The sequence below is a fragment of the Dichomitus squalens genome (genome assembly GCF_000275845.1).
Source record: "Dichomitus squalens LYAD-421 SS1 unplaced genomic scaffold DICSQscaffold_104, whole genome shotgun sequence".
NCBI lineage: Eukaryota > Fungi > Basidiomycota > Agaricomycetes > Polyporales > Polyporaceae > Dichomitus > Dichomitus squalens.
In genome coordinates, this window is record NW_006766986.1 from 1 (window position 1) to 17,310 (window position 17,310).

Here is a 17,310-nt window from a genome sequence, read left to right on the forward strand (position 1 = left end):
AGCTAGCCCACATCGTGACATTAGTCACAGGACGATTGAAACGTGTCTAGAGCAGTGTCCGGAGGGCGTAGTCGGGTCCCCAGGTGCGCCGTCAGCTGTATGTGCGCATTTTTCGTGAGCTGACATTGTGCGCACCAGAGCGAAAAAGCACAGCACGTTGGCACGCGTGCGATGACAGAACCATCGCAGTGCTCCGCACGCCGTGCAGAGGTCAGGGGACGCCCCCAGGCGGCGTCGGATGCATGGGCGGGACGTGGGGCGGCTGCGACGGCGCGGTGCTGGCGCGGGGGTGTGGTGGATGTTTCCTGTTCGATTTGGGCTCAATTGTATCTTTTTGTGTGCGGTGCAATACATGTGATTCATTATTATTCGAAGCGAAAGTGTGCGAACAGACGGGGACAGACGGAAAAAGACGACGAACGGCAAATAGCTTTTTGTGTGCTTATGGACCCATATTTGTGCATTGACCTGCATACCTGTGCATATCTGACCACTTGTGCCTTTTGGGCGGACTGAAACGGGCGGAAAAAGATGAGAATCGTGAGCAACAGGGAAGGTTCTCACTGGGGGTCATGCCCGAATCTCGACTCCCAAGTCCGACTCTCCGTGAAAGCTGCGCTGGAGTAGTCGGCCCCGTCCTCCCGCACCCGTAGCGTCCTATGCATAGGTCAGATTCTCCCGGTATGCAGACGTCGTCGCTCGGTAAAGCTTATAGACTCAGTCATGAACCCTTCTGTTGTCTAATGACATTTTGGCCAGCACTTCCCGTACTTGACCATGTAGCGTCAAGTTCTGACATCTGATTCGGCCACAGCGCCGCGTCGACATTGCCAAGGGCTCACCAGCAGCTCACAACACCAACAGATCACGTCTAGGGTTTTGGGATGATGTTATCCATCGGGCCGCTCGCAGTAGACTTCACATGCTCCGAAATCATGTTCGGTATGTCACATACCTATCCCACTAACATCTCCTATCTCATGATTCCACCACGTTGCACTGTTCCAAGTCGAAGTTCGATAGTTGTCATATGGATGTGCACCGGACGCGGTCGCTTGTCCTCCTGGAAGATCACACTTCAAGATGCGGCAGCGTCCTGAATCGTGCCTTCTACACAGTCCAAACATTGCGCCCGTGACCTACGGTCTTCGGTATCGTGCACGTCCGCACCCTGGTCGGACGCATGTTCGCTATGCACCGGATAACGTACTCTATAGTCCACGATCAAGCTGGCGAGTCGGATGCTCCGAGCTCATGCTGGCTTCACAAAACCAAGATACGCTGTGGCGGAGAAGTCTCTCTCGCCCGTCGTCACTGCTCCCGTGGCACTGCATCGTCCCCAGGCAGAACCCAGGTGCCAGATAGCACGTCGCCGTTCCCGGAATTGCAAAGGAATCCCCTTACAACTATCTCGTTGCTTTCCAACTCGGATCCGCGGGGTTTTGCGCTGTGATTTAGAGAAGCAAGGATCACTGTCCTGAAAGCTACCATAGCGCTTGTCGACAGTGCCTCGGAAAGTCGTAACAGGAGTTTGCGATGGATGCTGTAATGGGCACAGGTAAGGCGGGGGAAGATGTGGGCCAGTGTCCAGCGGCGATGTGCCATGTTGCGCGCGCGGTGATGTTCTCTCCTAATCAAACGCTACTACAATGGGTGGCCATTGGCAGGGGCAAATGTAACGATCATAGTATTTGACCCAGAAGCCGACCACAAGCTGCAGTAGAGCGGCGGAAACCCACCGCTGACAAACGTTCTTCGCTCATAGAACCTGACGGATGCGTTGCCTTCTCAGTGACGCAGGCACTGATACCATACCCATATGTTCGCAGCTCCAGGCCACGTCATCTGTATGACCGCCGTTGAATGCGGGAGCGGTGGACGAACACTGATGATACGTCCGGGCGGTGATTAAATGTAGATATCCCCCATCTATGCCAGAGACAGAACGAACGACTGAACCGACCCTCCGCCCCTATACGAGCTCATTCCCCTTGATGTTCTGCATGCTATATTCCTATACGGCGATGCCATGACCATCAGCGCTCTGCGTCCTCAGCAACCGACTTACAGAGCTACTCCGACTACGGGGGGTGGCGCTCACATTCTCCAATTCGTGCCCGACGTTATGTAGGCCAAGATCAGTGGTCACCATCGTCTGCTGGAACACCTCGACCTTGGGCTGAAGGGGACGGCGCAATCAGAGGGCGGTCCGGCCAAAGCGAGGCCCAAACTGAGTGCACGTACGACTGGTGGGGCACGGAACCCGTTGTTGCTGTACGACTCGAAACTGGGGTACTGAACCGGGTTGTTCTTGCTCCTGATGTGGGCGCGAGCGTTCAAGCTATGCGAATAGAGTCAGCACCTCCCTTATAGATTACCAAAGAAGAGAGCCGTGACTGACCTCCCAAGGAACGAGTTCGCGTAAACTGGTGGACAGATCTCCGTCAATTCCAAGTCCGATCTCAGTGCAGAAGACCGACGTCACTCACGCTTTCCTTGGATCTCGACAATGCCCAAGAAGACCAAGCTTTTGGATTGCGTCGCATACTGAAGACACGTCAGCGTGGTCATTCCACTAGTCAAGTGCGGATATAATGACTCGCCAGTATGACTGAGAGCACGGACGCGGCACTGAGGTATGCGATGACGATGAGTACAGCAAGATGATACGCTGGTCGACGACGACATACGCAGTGATCGCTCCTGAGTTGACCGCGTACAACATGATCAAGTTGACCCTGCTCTTCGAAACCCTACAGACCGGTTACGATCACCAATCGCACACCCTTCTCATACGTGAGGAGGACGTACTGCGGGAAGTCGCTGCGCCCGCGCGAGAGATACCACGAGAGGGTCAAGGCAACCAGAACGTCCACGAGCGCGGCAGCACCAAGCCCCCCACTGACCGTGACCTGATTGACGTAAAGCACATCAGGAGCGATATTCCTATAGCAGAAGAAAGGACAGCGATGCCGCGCACCAGAGACGACTTTTGGGCCCTAAAGGCAGACCATTCGCGGAAGCGGTAGCTCAGAACAGTAGATCCGATACCAAATGCAATTCTGCAGACCACGCAAAACGCGATACCGCCCGTGAGCAGCCTTCGGGAGTTGCTCACTGTAGGAGGTAATCATACATAAGCAAGCATCTAATGTCTGTTGGAAATCGTGTCACGTACTGATCCAGACTCGGCGTACGTAGAACCTAAACGTTGGTCAGCGCGCAGCAAATGTCTGCCGTGCAAGATTCACTCACGATTGCACCATGGTGGACAGGACGACTTCGGTCATCACAGTGATCTATAAATATGAGTCTTGCCATCGTCCACTACCGGTGGTGCCGACGCTACTTACTCCGATGCTCCTAAACATGCGACGAGACATTAGGGATCAAACGTGACGCCAAAATGTTTTATGAAGTGGACGTACCAGTAGATTTTACCGAAATTCTCCACGTCAGCGAAGTTCAGGATGAGGTATCCGTACACAACATGAATGCAGAAGGCCGTGTGCACGGTCTCCAGGATCCTGTCCAAAAATTGGGTAAGACACCGAAGTAAGCGTGATGCACATGCCCAACACACCATACGGCGGCGACCTTCATCGCAGAATGGCATCAAAATCAGGACGGTAAGGGTGTGTATGGACACTTACAAACAACTTCACGTACGGTGAGTCGTTCGGGTACTTTTGAAAGTAGATGAAGGTTTGCAAAGTTGTGACGCCATATAGACTACGACCGAGTTCATCAGCGTCGATAAAGCGCGGTCGTACGAGGAGAACTCACACGCAGGCAATGAGCACCTCAACTAAGAGGCCGCCGAAGAACTTATCGGCGAATTCAGCCGCTGCGGACAAGCTGCCCATGTTCTGGGACAACTATAGCAACAGGGTGATCGTGTAGAGGTCTAGAGCGAAAGGCAGAAGGAAGGTGGCGGTCGGGAGGAGGGAGAGGGGAAATGGGAAAGGGGAAAGGGGAGGATTGAAGTACCGACGAGCACTTTGAGACACCAACAAGCTTGCAGCTTAAACAGATGTTGTGGACGCTCGTTCGCAAGGGAACCGTTCTCCGGTCCTGGTTGGAGCTCCAGACCGGAGAACCTGGTAACACGCGGCGGAGCCGGCACCCTCGAGCGTCATGCGGGAGAAGTGAAGATCGCAAGAAACATCGGTGCGTTCACGGCATTGTGTAACGCGCAGTGACCCCGCCGCAAACGAGCGGGACGAGGTTCAACCGCAGATCTTGACTTCATGTCAGTACGCGCCCTCCCTCGAATCAGAGAGATTCGGGAGCGGTTGTTGTATGCAATGTGCCTGCCGGTAGCCACTAACACGGGAGGAGACTCTTGGCGGCGGAACCTTGAGCCGGGAGAGCGCAGTCAAACATTCTCGCGCGGAATACCTAGTCCCAGGTTGCAATTGGATGCGATCTGGGGCTACGGGAAGAGGTGAGGGATTGTCATGACATATGGTAGGAAGGACACGTGTTGTGACACTGACGATCCGGAATCTTACCTTAGCGTAAGGCCGATCTGGAGGGATCTGGAGACGGCATAATGCATGCTCCCGTAAGGGTAGAGCACTGATGTGGAAGATTGGGTAAATTGAGTTGCCAGACTTCTGGAAGACGCGCCGCAAGTACTGCTGGCGCTCCCGGGACCGTCGAGGGAGTCAACTGTGGAATTCATCGTACATGCGTGGGGTCTACGACTGGTCTACTACTGGTCTATGTCGCAGCGCGGGTCAGGGGGACCATTCCGGACGGTCAAAAGCATGAGGTCGGACGAGCTGAAGGTGCGATGCTGTGCCGGGTGCAGACTGCGCTGCTGACTCAGCGACTCCACAGCAAGTACCTGGGATCCCGGCATGTTCCAAGCATCGCAGTGGATGTATGCAGTATGCAAGCACTGCTCATCCGCCGCTTAGGACCGACAAAACACCTTCTCGAAGTCTCCTCAGTTACCCAAAGATCTCTTGAGCTATGTATGTATCCTCAAGGAGGCGCCTTCGCTCATGCCAGGAAGATAATTTTGTGTCATTTCCGTCACCTCGAGCAAGACACATCTTTTTCACCCATTGCTACACGCTGGAGGGGAGGGCCAGAACTTCTGCGGGACGTCGCTCAAATCGGAGTTGCATCTAGCGGACAACGTTATGGTTCAACGAGGCATTGTCACTGCCACTCGGCTACAGATGCCGCGAATTCCGGATTGTACTGTACTAACACTGAACAGCCCCACGCCTGAATCGCTGGTGATCAAGCTACAGCAGGCACGAGCTTCTGGACGTTGCAACATCTTGAAACAGGCGGCTTTCTATCTGCGGGAACGATAGTTCGTTACGATGTACCTGACGTCTGCACACGTCTCGTAGCCAGGGTTCCTTCCGAAAGCATCCCCCAGGTTGTGCGTTAGTCCTCCGCGAAGCGGGTGCGCAGCACAGTGTGGTCCGTCTGAGGCACATAAGATTATTTTATTATAAGTACTTACTAACACCTGGGAGTAGTACAGTACCACAATCACTGCACAAAAAAACGCCACTGACGTACCCATTTGGTTTGGAACGCGCCGCTGACACAGTATGTACATCGAGCGATCACGCAACCAAGGTACTACGCCACCATCTCGCGAGCACTAGTAGCGACGTTGCAGAAGAATGTCCCCGCACTGACTATAGCCCGCCCGTGGGGCGGGCTGCCCGATAACGGCGCAACTCGAGTTTACCCTTTTGACCAGTGAGCTCGCGTCACGTCTCAAAGTATCTGTGAGTCCCAAGGAGATTATTATGGCGTTCTACCGGTATCGGCGAGGGTGAGAGGCCCTTGCCTGGTCATCCTCCGACATTCCTTTGTAGCGCCATGCTGTAGGTCGTCCACAGTGAAGTACATACAAGGTGAGAGTGATGATTGATCGCTGGTAGCTCAGGCGGAGAATCATGGAGCACACCATGCACTTCGCGGCGCGTAAATCGCGGACTATAGAATCGCAAGTTCCTGCTTGGGCCGCGAAGCTCCCATGGTTCGGCCAGGACGATAAATTCACGGCAGTCTGTTTCAAGGGCCCGGAGGAAACTTCGAAGGGAGCTCGTGAGCGGATGGAGCATAACGGAATTGACCGGTCTAGTCCAGTCTGGTCCACGGTTGGACGGAACGGCCGTAATCCGTCTTGATGAGGATCCTAAGGTATCAAGCCGCGTGTACTTCCTAGTGCTGGGCTTGAAACCAGATGGCATATCTCTCGGAAGTAGCTTGCAGATGCGCGGAGTCTTCTGGAGGGCGTCCGCATGCCGTATGATTACCATAACTTACTGCAGCTATTACTGTAAGTCTGGCTGAGCGATGCGCACGGTCGGAAATGACCACCGCATACGGAAGGTCACTAGACCGCAATTTGGACGCACCTATAGACGCCATATAGCCATCGTTCTCGAATGGCGTTGTGAAAATTGATCATGCGCCGCACCACCCTGATATCCAGAGTATGGAAAGCAAACTCACCCAGGCAAAACTGATGTCAGTCATTCGGAGCCCCTTGTTGGGAAACTCAAGTTCTTGTCGCGAAACTTGGGTCGACCCAGAGTCTGCACCCCCAAAGAGGGATGTATTCGAAGCAATGGGTCTGGTAAGCACTCGAGGATGCGACCGAGGGTCTCGCGAGGAGAGATGCGGGCGGAGGACGAGGAGCACAGAAGGACGACCAATCGAGTGCGACAAGCACGTATGATGCTACTATGTAGTGTCGTTGTCGACTGGGATGGAAAGGGTGATACTACATAAGTAGCATCTAATAAAGTGAGTATATCATATCTCGTTGGGCTCCGCTCTTGTCAGTGAGAGTTTGTAGAAAATACTGCTGCGAAGACTTCGGATCGACAAATTTGATGTGAATTCCGCCTTCAGCCAGAAAATCTACTTGGTACCAATGACACACGCAGCCGCTTTGTGGTAACTCTGCAGTTCAGGGTTTGACATCGAGCGAAATCCAATCTCAATACAGGCACCGTGATGCGTTGCAGCGCAGTGGAGACTCATCAGACAATCCTACACAGATCTAGCCCAGACCGGTATTTGCACGAGGCGGCCTACGACTCGCGGCTAACTTTCCACCTACCGTGCCCTTCTACCACCATTTGCTAGACGCAGGTACCTTCTCATCTTACCGCTGCGCGGCCGTCTTTACCACGTTCGCCCACACCATGTCCTGCATCAGCTGTCCCACTCTCCCCACTCTGGCCTCCGCCACCTCCCCCCCCTTCCTGGTTCTTCCGCTCGTAACCCCCTTCGACACATGATTCTTTCAGCTCGCCGTCGACTTCGACTCAAACATGTTCGTCAAGCGACCGTCGAACGCGAAGATGTGTGCGGAAATGAGAGCCTGGGAGAAGCTCCAGCGCACCGGTAAGTTCCTCGAGGACAGGCTATACGCGGACATGCTCCAGAAGTACCGCCTCGTTGCAGGTGCAGCTGACCTCGCGACCGTCGAACGAACCACAGGTGCTAGACCCACAGTGAGCGGGACCGGCTACTCCGACCACTTCGTTCCCAGCATCGACAGTCCTGGAGACACGAGGGTTACCGGCGCACCACCCCTCTCAGCAACGTTCGCTTCGATCGATCGATCGCGACCTCGCCCGCCTCTGGCCCGACACGTACTGGACTGTGTCCGACTCTGATATCGACTACGAGATCGACGGTTTCGTTCTCATAGATGAGGCCGACACCAAGGGCCTTGTTTTCTGGGAAGACGCCCGTTGGCGTCGTCGCAAGGTCAGTCCAATCTCGAAGAGGCCTCTTGCGTGCGAACTCACTCCTTCATCCACATGGCTACGCAGAAGCAGGACTGCCCGAGTGTCACCTGGTCTCGATTTTGCGGCTTTCTTCGTCCTGAGGGCAGAACAAGAACCTAGGCATGGCAAAGGTGTAAGGGGACCTTGGTAACGCTTATGGTGAGATGGCGACCTACCATGCGTCGTCTATCCCCGGTAGGGTTGCGAAGGATTTAGGGGCTTGAGCACCGGCGAGCGTTTGATATGCACTTCTAAGTGATTCTGGTCCTGGTGGACATAAGACAGCGTGAACATTTTTACCTGTACCCAGTCGGATTTTGTAGTCTTGCGAAACCTTGTTGTCGATAGCTTTTCCCGTCCTTGCGTGTCGTTAGCAAAACGAATAGGAGGAAGGGCACCCTTCGTATTGTTCGCTGCGCTGATGAGCGTACGGTCAAGTTGACAGCAATACAAGCATCGTACTTACATGAGGCCCGCGTGCTGTTGCGCGCCTTTGAGGATGTAGCGACGAGCAAGCCATCACACCCACCGACTATGTCCGAGCGATCCAGCACAGCTATTCGCGTTTCTGGGATCACCGAGGTCATCTCTCGATTATCCCTATTCAGCGTTGAGCTGAAGATTGAACATATCGAACCGGCGTTGCTCGACGCTACAATCAGGTATTGATGGGGATAGCGAACACCGCCTGTCGCCTGATGGGACCCTAGATAGAGGATCATTCGAGGACGCCTACAAAAAGTGGAGAGCATGCTGTCGCTATGTGCTACAGCACCTCCACTTCTCCACAGTGATCCCTCTTAGCAAAGTATAATAAAGACACAAAACCACTCCTCACATCAGCACACGGCAGTACAATGAGGTCGGTGAAGGATATTCGACAACAGTTGACAACTGTCCACTCACATGGTGACGTCGCTAGCGGTTCTTCTATCCCCAAAGCCATCGGCCAAGGCTACCTTAAAGTGATCTCAGGCAAGTCACAAGAGCAACCCATTCGCAGGAGTCAGGCTGATAGGCATCTGGGCGCCAGCCTTCATCGCTGGAGCGAGCAAAATCAACAGGGGGCTGGGGACTGCTGCTGCCATCATATGCTGCCCATGCACTTGCGGAACATCCTTGATCATAGCCGCTGACGAGTAGGGGAGCGGGGTTCCCTTTTAATGGGCTGAACGAGAGCGACCCGTGATGGCGCACTCACTTTACGACCTTCTACACTCATTCCCCATGCTATAATGCTGTAGAGCATCCGTACCAGCGACCCGCGGATGAGCAATAAATATTGTACTTGGGTTGGCTTATCCATTCATTGGAGTATGTCACGACGGCCGAGTGTGGGGACCGATGTGGCGATAGATGATGTGCGCCATGAGACAGACGGGCAGGCGACTGTCCTGAAGAATGATTTGGAGCGCATCAATGGAGCAAGCAGTCGATATCCATGAGCAAGAGGCTAATCGTGGGACTTTAGTGTTCAGCACAAGTTTGGTCGACGTCTCTCTGAGAATCAGAGCATGTACAATGGACGACTCGACGAAAGCTCGAGTCGACATGCTGCTCAGCCGGAGCGCCCTGACGGCCTTTCGGGCCGCGTAGCCGTCCAACGAAGCCGCTCATGTCCGATGTTTTTGCTCCGCGACCGCCTCTTCTAAGTAGTAGTGGTCAGTGGCAGCGATTCTTCCCGTTTTTCTCTAATGCGCTAGCCTCGGCTCAAGTCTCTCTTCATACGCTTGTCTGATTTCTCGTTTATTTGAGGTTGCAGCCAGCGATTTCTATCATGCCTGTCCGCGACCATCTACCCCATAAGAAGCGCAAGGTAGAGACATCCTCTCCACAATCCTACAAATATGCGTCTGCCACGGAGATCCGGCGCGTCTTCAAGGCTCAGAGCGAGAGCGGGCTCATCGAAGGCTTGACCGCTCTTCGCAATCAGCTTACCGTCAAGCCAAATGAGGGGCCAATTCAGGTCAACGACGAACGGTTGTTGCTCGCCAAATCATGGCTAGAGGAGGATCCAGGAGCGCAGGAGCTCCTCACGGCATGGGAGGGCGCGAACACGGTGCGTCGTCTGCGAGACATATTCACTTTCAATTCTCATGATGTTCTCAGAGACAAATGTCGTTGCTATCCGTTATTGTCGGCGTCTTGTCTGCCCTTCTCAACTTGCTCTCTCCTCATTACACCTACCATGTCCATGCCCAACCCCTCCTACGCGCCCTTCTGTCCCAACAATGGATACACAACCTCAACACCTACCTATCAGGCCAACACACAGAGCTCGTCCTGGTCACCCTTAAGCTGTTCAACAGTATGTCCAATTTCGCGGGGGGTCGCGAACGCAAGCTGGTCCTAGATGCGTTCGCTTGGGAGATGAAGGTGTGCATCGCTGGCTTTCTTTTTCAAGTCAGTGTTACTTACCTGTTCATAGTCCCTGCCTAAGCTGCTCCACATGCGGCGCAAGTCAAAAGGCGCAGAAGATGTGGATATGCTCGAGCGACCAGGTGTGTCCTCCTGTGCCTCCTGTTACATGCCCATCCTCATCTCTTCTTTCAGATATCAGGACACTGTATATCCTGTTCGTCCTGTCGTTTTTGGAAACCACAACTCCAGCATCCGTGAAGGCGGCGTTCCTCGAGCAGCATCGCGACGCGTTTACGTCCGTCTTCAAAGGACTCTGGCAAGACTCGTACTCGGTCATCAGAAGAGTGCTCGAAGTCTGTTGGTCAGGCCTGTGGGCTGATGCCAAGCTCAAACGCACGTTGAAGATCCATGTTTTCAGCGAGGCGACGCTCTCCCAAGTACGTTCCCCTCCTTGGAGTCGCGCCGTCCGTCGCTGATGGAGGCAATTCCCAAGCTCATTCGTATCTACGAACGCAACGTACCGGAAGGTCAGGATCCCGAGTCCGTGCCTGCGGACGTTGTGCACCACTTCCTCTTGGCACTTTGCACACGGCCAGGCGTCGGGCTCTGCTTCCACGACCACGGCTGGTACCCCCGCGAAACCGATCCAGACCAACGCGTCACCACAGATATCGACGAACGCGCTGACGACGACATGCGCCAGAAAGGAGGTAAAATTCACAACAAGATACTCTCCAACGTTCTCAAGACCCTCAAAGTCAACGAAGACCCGCGCCAACAAGAGCTCGCCCTCAAAATCCTCGCCGCGTGCCCCGAGCTCGTCGCGGGATACTGGTCCTCGGCAGGCCTCGCGCTCGATCCGCGCCTGTCGTCCAAGTGGCTCGCGAACATCGCCTTCTTCGGCGCGGTCGTCTCGCTCCCCATCCCCACCGCCTCGTTCTTCCTACCTGAGAGCGGAAGCGGGAGCACCTCGCTCTATCAGCCAACCCCGCCTCCTCTCTCCACCATCATCGAGAACATCCTCCCCACGGCGCAGATCAAGACACACCTGTCGCGCGGCCTGCAGGCGTCCTCATCGCTCGTCCAGCATGCCTCCGCGCTCGCGCTCGCGAAGTGCCTGCTGAAGTACGAGCAAGTGTTGCGTGCGTTCCAGGAGGTCGAGCGTGCGCTTGAGGAGAACGAGGAAGAGGGCCTGTGGGCGCGCAGGCGACGCGAGGTCGAGCGGGAGGTGCGAAGGCGCGTACCTGACTTCCAGGTCATCGTTGGATTCTCTCAGCGTACGAACGAGGCGAGTGTCCCACCGCCCCCAGCAGATGGCCAGGGCAAGGAGGAGAAACAAAAGGAGATCGTCCCGAACCCCACGCGAACAGCGCTGCTTGCAGAGAGCGCACATCGGTTGTTGTGGCTCTATCACCAATCGCTGCCTGCAGTCGTCGCGGAGGCGCGCTTCGACCCCGGAAAGTTGTTACAGGCTATTGAGGACATGTTGGCTCAAGGTAGCAGCGCCAGTCCGACTGGCGGGCTCGACACGCTTCGTCAGCTGCACGTCCTCCGGCTACTCAAGGAGAGCGAGCACTTCACTTGGTCCGGGAAGTCAGGTGCGCACTGTCGATGGCTTGCATAGTATCACTCGTCCACTCATATAATCATATCCTTAGGGTCGAAACACAGCAACTTCCACATCCTCCTCAAGGCGTATATCATCACGCCCGTCCGCGTCATCCGCACCGCCATTGTAGCTCTCCTACGACATATCCTCGCCCCCGGCGTCCTCTTCCAGCACGACGCCGACGAGATCGCACTATGGCTGGACTCGCTTCCACTCACGCGGCGCGCTGCCGCGGCACAAGCACCAGATGGTGCACCTCTGACGGACGAGGGCGACAGCGTCCTTCGCTTCCTCGACGACTGCGTGCAGCGTTGCGTGAAAACCCCCTACAAATACGTTGAAGAGCTCCAGACGCTGTACGCTTCAAGTCGGTCATCTAGCGGAGAGGCATCGTCTATCGGTCAACGTCCTGACGCGTTCCCTAGCCCTTTGTTGGCGACGGTCGTCGAGCAACTTGGGGCCAAGCTGAGGGGCAAGCTGCTCTCTCCTTCGGACGCGCTGGCGCTCTTCTCGTTCGTGCGGAAACTGTTGCTCCGCATTGTTGGCAAGACTGCAGACTTGGCCTTGCCTCAGGCCTTCGCAGCGAAAATTGCTGAACTCGTCGAAGACGACATCTACTTGGAGTATCCTACAATGAAGGACGCTATCGACCGCGAGGTCGCTCTTCTTGTTTCTTCGATGGGGCAGCTGCACAATCCTATAGCGGCCCCCAGTCAAAGCACCAGCCCCGCTGTTCTAGCGTTCTTGGAACAGGTCGAGCGGCTCCCTGATCGTGAGCAGCATACAATCTAATTTTGCACAATCGACATGCTCACTCTAGCTGTCCTAGCGGAATCCGATGCTGCACGCCAAGTCGCGGCGTACGAACTCGTGGACTGGCTGCGGTTGATCGGACCAGAGCTGCACGTCTCCGAACTCAGTCGCCTCATCAGCGCTGTCGAGAAGTTCCACAAGCCGGCGCTGAAGGAATTGTTCCAGTATCTCGACCCGCAATCGGTCGCGTTTTGGGAGGGCGCGGATGTGATCTCGAATTCAGCTCGTGTTGTCCATGCGTATGTCACAATACCTTGAGGTATAGACATCTAGGTTGACAATGCCGTAGGGCCAGTTTCGAGACGCTGTTCCTGCATTGCAGAAACGAGTTGCTAGACAACGAAGCTTGCCGGACAGTCCTCGTCAGTAGTCTGTTCACAGGTCACGTCGAAGTGGTCACTGTCAAGCGTTCTGTCCGCCTGGTTTTGCACCGTCTTTCGTCTCCCACCATAGGTGCAGCCACCATGCGAGACCTCCTCCTCATTCTGGGGAGCATCATCAATGGTCTGCAAAACACTGGGAGGATCGTGGATGCCCGCATTGCAGCTCTCTTCTGCTTCGAGTCCGAAGTCGTGAAAGCGCTCACGACACGCTCATTGCAAGATGAGCCCAGGGAAGGTGAGGGCTACTCGAGCGCTAGACTGCATGTTAGCTCACTGCGCGTTAGGCCTAGGAAGGCTCTTGGAAGCTGCATTCCCGGTCGGTGGTGCGGACATCCTACAGCTATTCGCCACGATGACCGGCCGGTGGGTGCTGACTTTGAGGGAGTCGTTGGATAACATGGACGAGGAGCAGGTATGTGTGACATCGCTGGTTACTTTGGTCGAACTCATCCCCGCCATGCTGTAGCGCACAACTGCTTTGCTCTGGTTCAAGTACATGGGCGCGCAGGAAGCGCTTGCTCTACTAGACTATCTGGCAGAAAGAGCCGAACACTCTAGCTCCGTAGCCATTCAGGACATCATCAAAGCCGTCCTCGAGATTACCTCAAACACTCTGAGTATTGAACTAGATGTTGTGACCCACGCACTTCCTCTCCTATGCCGTCTGCAGTCGCTTCTTCCTAAATCCTCCCACCTCACTTCCCTCATCGCGACTGGAACACGAGGGTCGATCCCGTTCGGCCACGACGGCTACCTCCCGAATCGTTCCTTCTCCGACTGGAGCATCGCCTCGCTTATCCCTTCAGCTAGCAAGCGTTGGGCCTTGCGCGTCCGACCGGCACCTCCCCTTTCTGTTTCGTCAGTCCTCGCCGGGGCCCCTCTGTCAGACTCCGACATCGACATCGCCACCCACCTGCTCTACCGAAGCAGTTCTGTGAGGCCCGCTATATCAGAATGGTTGGCATCGCCAGCGTCGAAGAACTGCAGCTCCACCCACCTCGTTCGGCTGATCTTCGCGTTCTACGACTCCGCTCGCCAAGAAGGATTCAAAGCAGACGCCGCCCGGAGCCACTTCTCCCACCTTGTGAAAGTTGTTGCTGAAGCCCGCCACCCTCGTCAGATTTGCGAAATGGCTGCGGATTGCGTTGTCTTGATCGTAGTGTCGTCTCCCTCCGACAGATCGAAGTACTTGAAGTCACTTAGCAAGACGTTCTTGTCGTTGAACGTGGACACATTGTCTCCATATCCTCTTGCCGTCGGAATAGGACTCCTTTCTGAGATCGGCCGGGAAGCCATCCCATTGACAGAAGAGCTGCTTGACTCCGGTCTGAAGTGGGCCGTACGACGCTTCGCCGAGAAGGCGTCGTCAACTGATGACGATCAGGTCAAGCTGTCCAGGATAGGTGCGCTTCACTCCGATCCACTGTCCTTCGACTCGCTTGTACCAAAGCTACTCTTCCAGGGTCAATCATTCGAGCCAAAGTTCCTTTGAAGAGCCATCTCGTCGAGCCCGTCATCGCCGCTATTATCCAGGACCGGCTAGCCAGCGTAGACGCCGTGCAATTTGCTCGCCTTTTAGCATCATCAACTCATCTCAAGGTCGGTTCGATAGTCTCAACTGTGTCCACCGTCGCTGATGTCTTATCGTTATGAAGCCAGCCACAGTCAATAGATTCCTGCAAACTACGGTGCAGCACGGGAGGTTCTACCAGTACGGTGCCATCGCGTCATCAGGCAGTAACTCTGCGCGCGACAGCATCGTCGAATTTTCGCACACGCTCTTCCACTTGCATCCGAACAACACTTGCCAACCGAGCCATATCGAGCCGTTGCGGCGCCTATACGGAGGCTCACTCGGGGCTGCAGATCTGAAGATACTTTCGATCTTCCAGCTCTTCGAGAGCACCCGCAGAACATCTATTGCTTCGTTGCTCAGTCAATGGTCCGCTACTTCCGATGTGGATTCGGGTAACGCGCTTGAGGCGCTGCTTAGTCTTGAGCCCAGCCGTGTTCTGAGAACATGTCTCGAGTTCCCCGACTGGAGGACACTCGCCTCAGGAGTCACCGAGTGTTCATCCGCGAACGACTCGCTGTACGACCCTGTATTCATCCTGCTGCTGCTATCGCAGACAGAAGAAGCACCCAACAGTGCCTTGGCTTGGGTAGAATTCTTCCGTACCAATGTCGTCAGCCTTGTTATACGCACCCTATCCGCCAAGGATGCTCGAATCCGAGAGATTGCCTGGGGACAGGTGGCATCCCTATACAAAGCTCTCGAGGTGCGTATGCGATCAATCAGACCGCCTCACATCTCGCTCACTCATTACTTTAGGCCGCCGATCTACAAGAGAAGCCGCATGTTCTTCACATATTTAACCTGCTCAAAGACCTGCACCCATCTATACCCACTGAGAAAGTGCCGCGCATTCCGGCTTTCACTACCCTCCTCCTCGCGCACGCCTTTCGTGGCATCTTTTACCCCTCCAATTTCATATATCCGCTCACCGCGCGCTTCCTGCTGCAGCGTCCGATGCTCGACCCGACCGACGTCCCAATGCTCTATGGCATGCTGTACAGTTCCTCAGACGAATGGAAGAAAGAGCGCGCCTGGATAGTGAGGTTCCTCAGCGACGGCATCGTCAGCAGTGAGGAATGGCGGATTATGAAGAGGCGCCATACATGGGATCTGCTTGCAAGTCTGTTCCAGAGCGAAGAGCGCGACCGAATGTTACGTCGCGGCGTTCTCGAGGTACGTCCTTCCTTCACTACCTTACATGCGCTTGTAATCTGACTGTCCCCTCAGGTCCTGGTTAACGTCACTTGCAATGCCCGCGCGACGACGTCGCTGATCCTCAGGCATGCGCTCTTGGCTTGGATCGAGATGCAACTTCAGACCATGCGTGGCGAGGAAGCAATCGCATGGGCCCGGATTCTGGAAAACATCCTCGCTGTTGTCGACGCGGGCAAGATGGAAGCGGCAACTAATGGCGAGTGGCGCGCGGTGTTAGGCCGTTGCCTGCGAACTGTCTTTCGTCATCCTGGTGAGTTCAGCCATCACTTCCGCCATGCAGGACCAAGGCTAATCTCCGTTAAAGCGTGCACGCAAGGTGTCTTCATCGTTGCGTTTCCCGTCTTACTTCGACTTTCCCTCCTGCCTGGCTCCTCCCTCTCTCACATTCCCACACTGTTGCGACAAAGCCTTTCCTTCCTTGAAGTAATGGAAGCCGATGTTGCGGTCCCGACCTCGGGGACTCTCGCTCCGCCACTCGTGCCTGAAGACGGAGTGACCTCCATGTCACTCCACCGCTCACAACAGCTCTTCGACAGCCCTCCTGCCGTGTCTATTGAGCTATGGGGCGACTGCGTTGAAGCTTTGTGGAGGGTCTCGATGGCGCTTCCGAACAGAACGGCCGAGTGGGATGGATTGTCCAGCAGGCTCCTTATATGGCGATCCATCGCAGGTGCCGAGAGGACTCGGGTTGGCGAGTGGGCGAGGATAGAGACGCTGACGAACCTTGCGGTAGAAGCGTAGCATACCTGAGTCCAGATACCATACGATGTAGCGATAGATCATGTATTGTGCTCCAGTACAATCTCCATCTCAGTCATGCTACTGTCCGGTCCTACGCGCGAGGACGTGAAGACATCACCCCCGCCGGCTAAGGAGTCGATGAGCATAGCTAATCGTGATGCCGTCAAGTTTGGTTCCTGGAAGCAAGGAATGAGGAGCAGTAGGAGATGTAATGGGGATAGTGTACACACTTTGCGTATCTCCTCAAGATCATCCTTGAACGCATCAGCTACAGACGCCATCCAAAACTTCCTGAAACGCTCCTTCAGAACCTGCTCATCCTGCCTATCCTCTGCTGCGCTCTTCGGAGGTAAGAATGGGGGGATAGAAGATGGCGGCGGAGTAGGAGACAGTGAACGCCGAGCAGGTTTTTGTGGTGCCGCTTCGGAGACGCCTTCGGGGGAGAGCTCTGGCGCGGGCTCGACGTCAGAGTCGTCCTCTGTATCAGAGTCTGAAGAGGAAGACGAAGGATCGCTTGGCTCTGGCTCGGGTTTCTTCGTGCCTTTCACTGACACTCGGATGACGGCCTGTTGGGGTGCCTCGGAATCGGAAGAAGAATCATCGGAGGAAGACGACTCGGAGGACGATACGGCACGACGCTTCCTTTTCCTCATCCGTTTCCTAGCGGCGGGAGGTTTCGCAGGTGCTGGAGCCATCAGTCAAGTGGAAAAGACGATGAGAGGCCGGCGTCGTTGCCAACGATAGAGAGAATGCATTGCACGGCGGTCAGAAGTTTGATCTCGGGCGCTTGTGTTTTCGACTTCCTTTCGCGGGTGGCGATCCCTTACG

The 17,310-nt window shown here is 55.1% G+C and overlaps 4 protein-coding genes across 4 annotated transcripts; 3 read left to right on the forward strand and 1 right to left on the reverse strand.

The window, feature by feature from the left end:
* Positions 1-1,910: 1,910 nt before the first annotated feature.
* Positions 1,911-3,941, reverse strand: DICSQDRAFT_141794 (uncharacterized protein). The gene is made up of 15 exons (XM_007371421.1): positions 3,787-3,941; positions 3,654-3,732; positions 3,584-3,597; positions 3,429-3,527; positions 3,354-3,363; positions 3,256-3,299; positions 3,179-3,204; positions 2,981-3,117; positions 2,812-2,912; positions 2,691-2,753; positions 2,604-2,631; positions 2,490-2,547; positions 2,402-2,426; positions 2,245-2,341; positions 1,911-2,179 (listed from the first exon to the last, which is right to left on the reverse strand). Exons 1-15 carry the CDS (start codon positions 3,864-3,866, stop codon positions 2,015-2,017), a joined length of 1,026 nt encoding a protein of 341 aa, XP_007371483.1. The 5' UTR covers positions 3,867-3,941; the 3' UTR covers positions 1,911-2,014.
* A 3,381-nt stretch (positions 3,942-7,322) lies between these two features.
* On the forward strand, positions 7,323-7,904 carry DICSQDRAFT_175539 (uncharacterized protein; the record flags this gene model as incomplete). The annotated part of the gene is made up of 3 exons (XM_007371422.1): positions 7,323-7,491; positions 7,544-7,764; positions 7,830-7,904. The coding sequence occupies 3 exons, from the start codon at positions 7,323-7,325 to the stop codon at positions 7,902-7,904; spliced, it is 465 nt and encodes a 154-aa protein (XP_007371484.1).
* A 694-nt stretch (positions 7,905-8,598) lies between these two features.
* On the forward strand, positions 8,599-9,086 carry DICSQDRAFT_141795 (uncharacterized protein). The gene is made up of 3 exons (XM_007371423.1): positions 8,599-8,646; positions 8,707-8,759; positions 8,818-9,086. Exons 1-3 carry the CDS (start codon positions 8,642-8,644, stop codon positions 8,925-8,927), a joined length of 168 nt encoding a protein of 55 aa, XP_007371485.1. The 5' UTR covers positions 8,599-8,641; the 3' UTR covers positions 8,928-9,086.
* A 369-nt stretch (positions 9,087-9,455) lies between these two features.
* Positions 9,456-17,249, forward strand: DICSQDRAFT_184195 (uncharacterized protein). Its single transcript, XM_007371424.1, has 16 exons — positions 9,456-9,843; positions 9,894-10,160; positions 10,213-10,285; positions 10,338-10,582; positions 10,639-11,743; positions 11,804-12,526; positions 12,584-12,806; positions 12,857-13,185; positions 13,235-13,362; positions 13,417-14,353; positions 14,413-14,549; positions 14,606-15,229; positions 15,283-15,699; positions 15,754-15,991; positions 16,046-16,658; positions 16,713-17,249. The coding sequence occupies exons 1-15, from the start codon at positions 9,562-9,564 to the stop codon at positions 16,480-16,482; spliced, it is 6,165 nt and encodes a 2,054-aa protein (XP_007371486.1). The 5' UTR covers positions 9,456-9,561; the 3' UTR covers positions 16,483-16,658; positions 16,713-17,249.
* The last annotated feature ends 61 nt before the right edge of the window (positions 17,250-17,310 follow it).